General features: G+C 41.1%; 1 protein-coding gene across 1 annotated transcript; it reads right to left on the reverse strand.

Moving 5' to 3' along the window:
- Positions 1 to 1,016: 1,016 nt before the first annotated feature.
- Positions 1,017 to 10,364, reverse strand: ak3 (adenylate kinase 3). Its single transcript, XM_078271864.1, has 5 exons — positions 9,966 to 10,364; positions 7,928 to 8,047; positions 5,003 to 5,175; positions 2,482 to 2,600; positions 1,017 to 1,717 (listed from the first exon to the last, which is right to left on the reverse strand). Exons 1-5 carry the CDS (start codon positions 10,111 to 10,113, stop codon positions 1,606 to 1,608), a joined length of 672 nt encoding a protein of 223 aa, XP_078127990.1. The 5' UTR covers positions 10,114 to 10,364; the 3' UTR covers positions 1,017 to 1,605.
- Between the last annotated feature and the right edge of the window lie 333 nt (positions 10,365 to 10,697).

The following is a 10,697-nucleotide window of genomic DNA, read 5'->3' on the forward strand; positions in this document are numbered from 1 at the left end:
AGTCGGCTTGTTTTTGGTGTTCAATAATATACTACATACAGTAACTAGAATCAGAAGTGTATTGAGTTTCATAATAAATAGTCCTAATGATACAGTTGTAAGTTGTCTATGAAGAGGAGATATGCTTTTAGAAATGTACACAGTACAATTCAGGAAACATTCACTGCATAAATTAATCTACAGTAGGCTACATTTGTAAGGCAAGCTAGCATTTTTGTGGCTGTTAACATGGTGAAACATTCTTCAGACTTAAATGCAAAGCAGAACTGTGATATCTTCAAACAAGATGATAGCCCTGTGCAAACTGTGCTTTGAATGTTTTAAGTTATACATTTGTAATTCAGTTTAAGTCAGTAAGACACATCACATCACATGGGAAATATCAGTATACATTTATAGACTTGGTCATTGTAGAAGAAAATGAATTACCTAGCAGTTTTAGTCTTATTTTATCTTGATATCCTCTTTCGTGCTCACTGATTAAGTTCCTATTATTTTCTCTGAAAAACAAACTTTAGTGTCTTCAGTGTTAATGAAGTCTGTCTGCCTTTTGTATAGCTTGTTAAAACAATGCATTGTTCTTGGGTCACTGTTGGTGAGACCTTTTGTTAACTCCAGCGGGTTCACAGTTCATTCAAATTAAGGACCAACCAGCTCCAGTGGAGTTAATTCCTTCTTTAAACAAAGGACCGCTTATCAGTAGTTTGAGCAGACATTATTGGGTCTATGCAAATCTACTCAGATAGTTTTGTGAGTCAATGCCTTCTCAGCTTTGTTATTCTGTTACTTTCTGTAACTCTATATATTAATATAAATAAAACCCTGACCAGAAAACTCATTCTGGTCAGAGAGAATCCTACAGCTACTTGTGAGCTTCTGTCTCCACTGTGCAGTGAATAAAACTCATCTGAACCAGCCACTGAATTGGACCTGAGAGAACTTTTTCTTTTACAATCTTAACATGGATTGCCTATAAAACAATGTGGATTTCAGAGGCAACACAATTGAGACTTAAGGTGGTTAAAAGAAGCTGTTACACAATGTTTAATTAAAAATATTCAATATAACAAGTGTGGTTCATACATCATTCAATCTGTGGTCCATATTCATAAAACATATTTACAAACTAAATTCACTGAGCTACCTGTTACATTCTAAAAGCAGCAAAAGGCACTTGAGTGCAAAAGTTAATATACAGTCATTTGTAGAACATGGCACAATTCCCTTTAGTAATTGTTCTAAAGGATTTCTAATGGAGAAAACAGAAAAATCTTTCATTTTGCTCAAAATATCTTCTTGTGTTTGCCCATTGTTTTCAGTGTCGTTTTTGTAATTTTAGTAATTTTTTTTAAATTTACAATTTCTTGTAAACGTTACCGTAATATTAGATTCAGTAATGTCTACTGGCTTCATAAAGGCACATGATTAAATAAAGAGACAATCTGTGGAAATGCTAAGGATTAATGTTAAGGATTTTATGCACACATCCTGAGAGTTTACCAACCTAACTTGAGAGACATTTTGGAGTTTTTCCAACAACATCTGCACTCTTACGGAGTGGTTTATGCCGGTAAACTTTAACCCTTCTTGCTCTGTTCAGGCTTTCTATGCAACTTTCTGTTTAACGGGGGAGAGTTTTCTGTGAAGGAAAGCCTCGATGTGCGGCCAAATCTTGTTGGTTTCAGTCCCAGAGAAGATCTGTAGTACACCTTTACTCCTGCAAGGAAAAAGAAACAGAAATCTTTTTTTATTTATTTTTTTACAGTTACTATGTAAACTGCCTTTCCGACACAGCAATTAGAAAAATATGTGCATCACTTCATCAGTTTTTTAATGTGCAGAGAACTGTCACTACTAGCTTAATATATGCTGTACAGCAAATAAAACATATTAAAACAGCAATCAAAGTAATTTTCCATCCTCTAAAGTGAACACTCTGTCCACTTTTAGTCCCAGTCTGTACTTGTTTGTACTTCCTTTAAATGATAAACAGCTTCACAAACTAGCTAGCTAGCTAAGCACATCCCTAGGGTTTGAGGGAACACACAGTAATCTGTTTTACTGCCTAATTAGTCCAGAAATAGAAACTACGATGCATGTACTTGCAAACTGGGTCCACAGCCTCAGTCTAGTATTTGTACTTTGGGGATTTTTTTCTTGGATTTTATTGATACTGGTAAAGATAATATATTTTTAAATGTTTTTTTATATTCATTTAATAGCAGTGTGTCATTTTGAAATGTGTCTCTTACACAATTTGTTGTCATGCGAGCAACTGTGAGGAATCTGTAGGGAGGACTTAAGGTGGTTCATTTCTGTGGAGTACACTTCAGTGAGATATTGTGCTGTAATGTAGTCAAACATCTGCCCATTTTTCCTCATGGTCTCTTTGTAGGGCTGCAAAATAACTGTAACGTAACTGTAATAAGCACCTCTACATATACATAAGTAGGTGGACGTATTTTGATTCATGTGTACTACCTGTAATACTCTAAGACAGGCTCTGTCTGGGTTTCATAGGCCTTCAGTCTCCGTGTGACTGTCTCTGGTGTGTCATCGTCCCTCTGGACAAGAGGCTCCCCTGTTATATCATCCAAACCCTGGAGAAAACACAAACACGTTGTTGCCGACTTAATTAGTTAAAAACTACAACTCTGCAACATGCTGTAATAGTACTTTTAAATGCATGTTTTCGGCAAGCTGCAAATGGAGTTTTTTTGTCATTCCTGCTCTATAATAATAGCAATTATCATATTATACATGTTTACCAAAAAAATGTGAGAAACCTGCTGAGACAGAGTTGCTTAAGAAATGCTTGAGGCACTGTAACGTCCAGCTATTGTACTAGTCAATAACCGTAGGAGTTTTCCAGCCCAAACCCAGATACCGCACAGGAACTGGAATGTAAACACTGCTCAAGAAAAAGCCACTTGCTAAAAGGAGCCACGATGCTGATAATAGCAAAGCTGAATAATGTTGAAAGACATTATGTGGGCAAACTTAGTGATAACACCATTTCTTGCATTTCAACTCTGTGTGACATGGCATCTCTATGTTGCCATTGTATACATGCAGGGTTTAAACATAAGCCAGAATAGCGCATTGGTTATTTCCCTAATAATGATCTCAAACAGAAACAGTAGCAGAAAGTATGACAACGTTATATCTTTTACAGTATGTTGACCAAAACTACAGGCCTGTGTTTTACAGCAGACATTTTGACTTGTAGGACTCACAGTAGGAAAAGCACAGGTGTTACTAATAACATTAACGATGGCTCGGTTCTATTCAAGTTAAGTCATGACAGTGTAACAGTGAGGCAGCATTTACAATACAGGGACACTGAAACTGAATCAGCTAAATGGAATTCAGCCATCATCAATGCTATTATTTACACCTGGGACATGTTACGGAGAAAGGTCTTCATCTCATCTCTAAGTGGATTTCTGTCTTCTATATCATTTTTTTGACAAGCTTACGAGCTGATGTTTACCAGGTAATGTTTGACATGTTCATCATTTGAATTAAATTTAGCACGATAACATTTGCTAATAAACACTAAACACAACGTACCGCTGAGGCTAATGGGAATGTCATTAGTTTTGCAGGTGTTTGGTCATAAATCAAAGTACTGGACAAATAAAGAGTTTGACTTGGTAGTGCTCAAGGAAACGTCAGTAGGTTTCACTAGGTTTCCAACAGACAAATATTGCCATCTCTGGAGACGCTAGCATGACTAAAATTCGGCAGCAGGTGTTTTGAACTGACATGATCAGTTAGACTAGAAGGAAAATTGAAAGTCTGCGTTTCTAAATATCTTGCTACTATCTCAAGACAATCCAAATAGAAACCTGCACCACATGGGAATGGTGTGAGGAACATTCATGTTATGACCAGCTACAACCCTTCATCGTTTCAGTCTACCCTCTTGTATATTACAGCAGTACATGCTGTTATGAAACATGCATACAGTTCCAGGAATTTGACAGTGTTTTCAGTTTACTCAGGGAGCTTGCACAGTCCCTAAAGAGCACTTCTTGGTTGCAAGGGAACAGCGTGAATGTGCTGTCCCAAAAGATCTGCATGAAATGAATGATTCACATTTGCAACACCTGAATTCAAGTTGTTCTGAAAGCTTAAGTCAGAGCTCTGGCACAAGATGTTACTGATTAAATGAACTCTGTTTTCACTATTAGTTTTCAAAGGTGAAGGTAAAGAACTAAAAGAAAGAAGAAATACTGGCATTTTAAACCCTTAACCTGATTGGTTCTATTCCACTTTTTGTGAATGTAACACGTTTCTGTTACATTCTTCTCTCTCAAACAGGACTGTGGAGAGTAGACTGAAGCCAATGATTAACTATGAACGTGTTACTCCTCCAGACCATGCAGGAAATCTAGCAGAAAACATGCTGCAAATCACTGCCACAGAAAGAACACGTACACTACAGGCGCATTAGCTATGAATCATCCACCAGTTTCACAGAAACAGGCGCTCAAAAACTTTGTCAACCTAACTGTATGTTATAGGCTAAATGTATATATAATATATAATACTTGGTCTACTGATAGACCAATCAATTGAGCCAATCAAGGGAGATATTAGCTTCATTAGTTATTTTCTAATAAATGTAAAAAAAAATAATGTTGGAAAGTTAAAAGCAATATGTAAAAGGACAAAAAGTCTGCTAAAGAGAACTTGGTAATGTCGATGCCAGATACTGTTTTCTACATAAAGTATTTGCCTGCGTCAGAGAGCTCTGTCTGTAGTCACGGAAACAGGATGCAGCATGCATAAAAATGATGCTGATCAAAATAACTTCAATAAAAATGATTTTACCTGAGATACATCTTCATAAAACGTATGTAGGAAAACAGTCAGAAACCGGAGTTCCAGTATCATGCATGAAAATGAAACAATTCTATTGTTTCTGTACTGATAATGTCTGAAAACCAGAAATGTAAACAAGGAAGGAGTAATAGGTGAGAGGGGATGTATTTACGAGATCTTTAGGCGGGTTGAAATCTATGTTGTAGACTCTGCCGCTGGGAAGGTGAATCCAGCGTGAGGTGAGCCTCTGTTTGATTGTGTGGAAAGGTACATTGAGGTTGATGACTGTATCCACACTGTAGGCGTCATCCAGAGCCTCGGCCTGGAATGCTGTACGAGGGAAACCTGGTAGAGACGGATGGAGAGAGGAAGGTACAGGAAAGAAGGAAGGATGTTTAAAATAACTATACCACGATTTGAACTTCATAGCATAAGAAATACATTTAAAATATCATGAATTATCATACAATTGTATTAAGATGATACTGTGTGTGGAGCGGACCAACCCGGACTCCCTAGTTATTGTCCTTGGAGACTTTAATAAAGGGAACCTCACTCATGAATTCCCTAAATATAGACAGCATATTAAATGCCTGACCAGAGAGGAGAACATTCTGGATCACTGTTACACCACAGTCAGGGATGCTTATCACGCCGTCCCCCGTGCTGCACTGGGTTTCTCTGACCACGTCATGGTTCACCTGATCCCCGCCTACAGGCAGAAACTAAAGCTCTGCAAACCTGTAGTGAGGACATCAAGGAAGTGGACCAGTGAGGCTGTGGAGGATCTCCAGTCGTGTTTGGATTCTACTAACTGGGATGTGTTCAGGACTGCTACCAACAGTCTGGATGAGTACACAGAGGCTGTTACGTCATACATCAGCTTCTGTGAGGACTGCTGTGTTCCATCAAGCACCAGGGTGAGTTACAACAATGACAAACCCTGGTTCACAGCCAAACTCAGAAGGTTAAGGCTGAGTAAGGAAGAGGCGTTCAGGAGTGAAAGATTTAAGACAGATTTAAAGAGTCAAAGTACAAGTTTAGCAAGGCAGTGAAGGAGGCTAACCGACGGTACTCTGAGAAGCTCCAACGACAGTTTTCAGCGAAAGACTCTGCGACTGTCTGGAAAGGACTTATCACCACCACCAGGACTTACAGATCACCACCTATAAGCCTAAAACCCCCCACTCCTTCAATGACCGACACCTAGCCAACGACCTAAACGAGTTCTACTGTCGATTTGAAAGACAAAAGGACAGTCCACCATCCCCCACGACACCTCCCTACAGCTACAGCCACTGTGCTTCACCTCCACCTCCCCCAACTCAGCAGGGTCCTGGGCCTCCCACCAGTGCCCTCCATAAAGGTCCCCCACCCACCTCAGTGACGACACTCTCCATCCATGAGAGGGACGTCAACAGACTCTTTAGGAGACATGAACCCCAGGAAAGCTGCTGGACCAGATGCTGTCTCCCCATCCAGCTTGAAGCACTGCGCTGGTCAGCTGTCTCCAGTGTTCACAGACATTTTCAACACCTCGCTGAAGACATGCCACATGCCACCTGTTTCAAGACCTCAACCATAATCCCTGTCCCCAAGAAGCCAAGGACCACAGGACTTAATGACTTCAGACCCGTCGCCCTGACCTCTGTGGTTATGAAGTCCTTTGAGCGCCTTGTGCTTTCACACCTCAAAGACATCACCGACCCCCTCCTGGACCCCCTGCAGTTTGCCTACAGAGCCAATAGGTCTGTAGACGATGCAGTCAACCTGGCCCTCCACTACATCCTCCGGCACCTGGACTCCGCAGGAACCTACGCCAGGATCCTGTTTGTGGACTTCAGCTCTGCTTTTAACACCATCATCCCGGCTCTGCTCCAGGAGAAACTCTCCCAGCTAGGCGTGCCTGACTCCACCTGCAGGTGGATCAATGACTTCCTGTCTGACAGGAAGCAGCATGTGAAGCTGGGGAAACACGTCTCCGACTCACAGACCATCAGCACCGGATCGTCCCAGGGCTGTGCTCTTTCCCCCCTGCTCTTCTCCCTGTACACCAACAACTGCACCACCAGTCACCAGTCTGTCAAGCTTCGGAAGTTTGCGGACGACACCTCCCTCATCGGACTCATATCTGATGGTGACGAGTCCGCCTACAGGTGGGAGGCTGACCATCTGGTGACCTGGTGCAAGCAAAACAATCTAGAGCTCAACGCTCTAAAGACAGTGGAGATGGTTGTGGACTTCAGGAAGAACCCAGCCCCACCTGCCCCCATCACCCTCTGTGGCTCCACAATTGACACTGTGGAGTCTTTCCGCTTCCTGGGAACTACCGTCTCCCAGGACCTCAAGTGGGAGCTGAACATCAGCTCTTTCGTGAAGAAAGCACAACAGAGGATGTACTTCCTGCGGAGGTGAAGAAATTCAATCTGCCAAAGACAATGATGGTGCACTTCTACACAGCCATCATCGAGTCCATCCTCACATCCTCCATCACCACCTGGTACGCTGCTGCCACAAGGACAAGGGCAGACTGCAGCGTGTCATTCGGTCTGCAGAGAAGGTGATTGGCTGCAATCTGCCGCCGCTCCAGGACCTTTACGCCACCAGGACTCTGAAGCGTGCTGGAAAGATTGTGGCCGACCCCTCCCACCCCAGACACAAACTCTTTGAGACACTCCCCTCTGGCAGGAGGCTGAGGTCCATCAGGACCAAAACCTCACGTCACATGAACAGCTTTTTCCCCTCCGCCACTAGCCTTATTAACAAGGCCCGGAAACCACCCTGACTCTCCACCTTCATGCCATTGTTCTCTCTCTCTGCTGTAATGCTCTTTGCTCTTTATTTTTTATTTATATCTTTATTTATTCTTTATTTTTAACTTAATACATACTGTGTAAATATACTTATACTTATATTGTTTAATATTCAATCTAAAGAATGGGTGACGTGCACCAACAACACCAAAACAAATTCCTTGTATGTGTTAAAAAACGTACTTGGCAATAAAACCCTTTCTGATTCTGAAGATCTTTAACAAACAATGCTGATAATACTTTTTGGCTAACAATCGTTTCCCAGGAGAAGTTAGTGGTCCTACCATCAAGCAGCCAACTGCTCTGGCCCATTGCTCTCAGGTCACTCAGGATGAGACGACACATGACGTCATCAGGTACCAGCTGACCCTGATCAATACAGGACTTCATCAACAGACCGAGCTCTGACACACACACACACACACACACACACACACACACACACACACACACACACACACAGAGAGAGAGAGAGAGAGAAAAAGAGATGGGGATGCTGTTTATAACAATGTCTATAACACAGTTTTTTCCTAACAGAATTCTTGAATCTTGACTTTATAAAGGCTACTTGAACCACAGTATAAAATATGAACTATACCTGCTTACCAAACACATCAATGACATCAATTTTCTCCAGTAAAAAATAAATAGCCTAAGCGTTTGTATGTTTGTAGCCGTTTCCACCTTCAACGCTTCCACCCTGGCCTTTTTGCAAAGGGTCCATCATTGTAAATACATCCTGTAGCCAATAATTATATAACACTACAGAATTGTTGTCGGGGGAAAAGAACCAAACATATAATATGTCATGCTGAATTACAGAGAACTGCACAAAAAAATCTTACCAGTTTCCATTTGATACATCAGTGCAGTTTTGGCATTGTGGGTCTGAATACAACTTAATATATAACTTAACAACATTGTTCTGCTATAAAGCTACCTAATGATAATGAGAATTTATTTTTTTCTATCACTTCCACTTTAAGAAGAAAGCAGGAAGCTGAAGAAAGGAATTTGCTGACAAGCCTTGCAGAAATGACCTGAATGTGCTGAATACTGCTGTGATGTTACCATAAGAAAAAAATCAAAGGGTAAAATTGACAGTAAAATACATATGACAACTAGAAGTTTAGAAAGAAAATAAATTATTACAGTAACAACCGCTATTCTACAGTATGTTGATGTGACTAAATGAGTTGCTGTTTTCTCTGATATAACAAATGTAATACATGAAGATGGCACACCAGTATGCTATGGACCTGCACACTGCACCCAGAACAAGTTCTCTAGAAAGCAAAGGCGTTGTTGCATGGTTACCAGTTTAGCATGGCAAGTATTGCAAAGTGCAATTTAAGGAGGATTTTGCTACTGATAAGTGTCAATGTAAAGTGTTATACATTCAAACAGACATTGTTAATGTTCAGTATGTCTTGTGAGAAGGTTTGAGAGGCGGTCTCAGGAATCTAAGGTCACTGGTTCAGATCCATGGACTGTTTGGGCATATTCGAGCTGGGAAAGTCAAAAAGAACTGCTTTGACTGCTCAGCTGCCGACAATACAATGATTTGGTTCAACTGAGGAGCTTGAAAATGTCTACATGTGTACAGTAGGCCTATGTACGTACAACAGAGGGGGGGGCATGTGTGCATCATTAAAGGTTTAAGTTTGATTGTAATGCACAACAGTCATTGCGGGAGACCTAACCCTAACCCCACTTTAACCTTGCATTATTTCGACCCTCTGTCAAACAGCAGTCAAACACACCTCTTCATCTATAGGCCCTCCTCTAAAGGAACAAAGGTGCAGTCTTTCTTATCTTTACAACTCTCCTTATTATCATCCAAGGTGATATTGAGAAGTAGGTAATGTTGAGTTCAAGTGTTTCCAATATAAACATAAAACAGCACGCTCCATAACCCTGAAAACCAACTGACCTTGGCTAAAAAGAACACCGATTATTCCATTCAACCTCGGTGGTATGTCAGCCAGATACGAAATCAAACTGGTATAGAAGTGGTGCTCTTATCACAGCAGTCCAGAAAACAAACTTCAATGAGAGTATTTTTTACACGACAGTATAACTTCCTGTAGTGTTCTCGTTTGTGTGTAATAATAATCTGCTTATGTTTTCAGCACGACAATAAAAGGTGTAGTTTTTTTTTCTAACAGTGATAACGTCCAGAAAACAAAAATTTCTAAGGACCACACCTGAAATAATCTTGTTGCAGGCTCTCTTGGCTTCTAAAAATATGTCGACATAGATTTCAGTTAAGATCACATCTGCCTTGGTATGTGTGTGAGATATAGGACGTCGCTATTTTACCGGTTTTGGCGTTGATGTTGGCTCTCAAAATGTCCCCACTAGAAATGTGTTTCAGTCCAAAAGTTTTAGTTATGCGCGCAGACACTGTTCCTTTCCCCGACCCCGGAGGTCCCATAATGACAGCACGAAAAATCCTTTGAAGAACCATCTCTGGACGATTATTTGTTCAAACTGAGATTTTAATCCTTCCCATGAAACCCCCTCTGGATGCTCAGACGAGACTCGGACACGTATACTTTCTTAAGAAGTGCGCGACCAGGAGTAGGCGCGTCTTTATGCAGCCAGTCGAGACTCTCACTGGACCTTGCCTTGTATTTCCCTGCAGAAACACAATGAGGAGGAGGAGGAGGAGGAGGAAGAAGATGAGAAGCCAGCACACAGTGGCAGCGGCGCCAAAAGGAGAATACACCTCCCTGATAAAGCACTAGCGAAATGAGCCTCTTTCTCTGGCGTGTTGACGAACTTCCTCGTCCATATCACCGTTTATGGTTTACTGGAGATGTACTGCATATATTGTATAACACGGTTATGTAATTGATCTACGAAGTGAAAAAGCTTGTTGGCAAGGTTTCGGTGATTAATCCCTTCCCAGCCTAGTTCTCTCAGCGGACAGAGCTGCAGATTGGCAGGCAGGCTGGGTTGAACAACAATCAATCTGCACTCTCTTTTCAGCTTCTAAAACAATTTTTTAAAGGAATTAAATACTGTTTGAAGACATTACTGATTAAATAA

This window comes from Sander vitreus, chromosome 16 (assembly GCF_031162955.1).
Source record: "Sander vitreus isolate 19-12246 chromosome 16, sanVit1, whole genome shotgun sequence".
Lineage (NCBI taxonomy): Eukaryota > Metazoa > Chordata > Actinopteri > Perciformes > Percidae > Sander > Sander vitreus.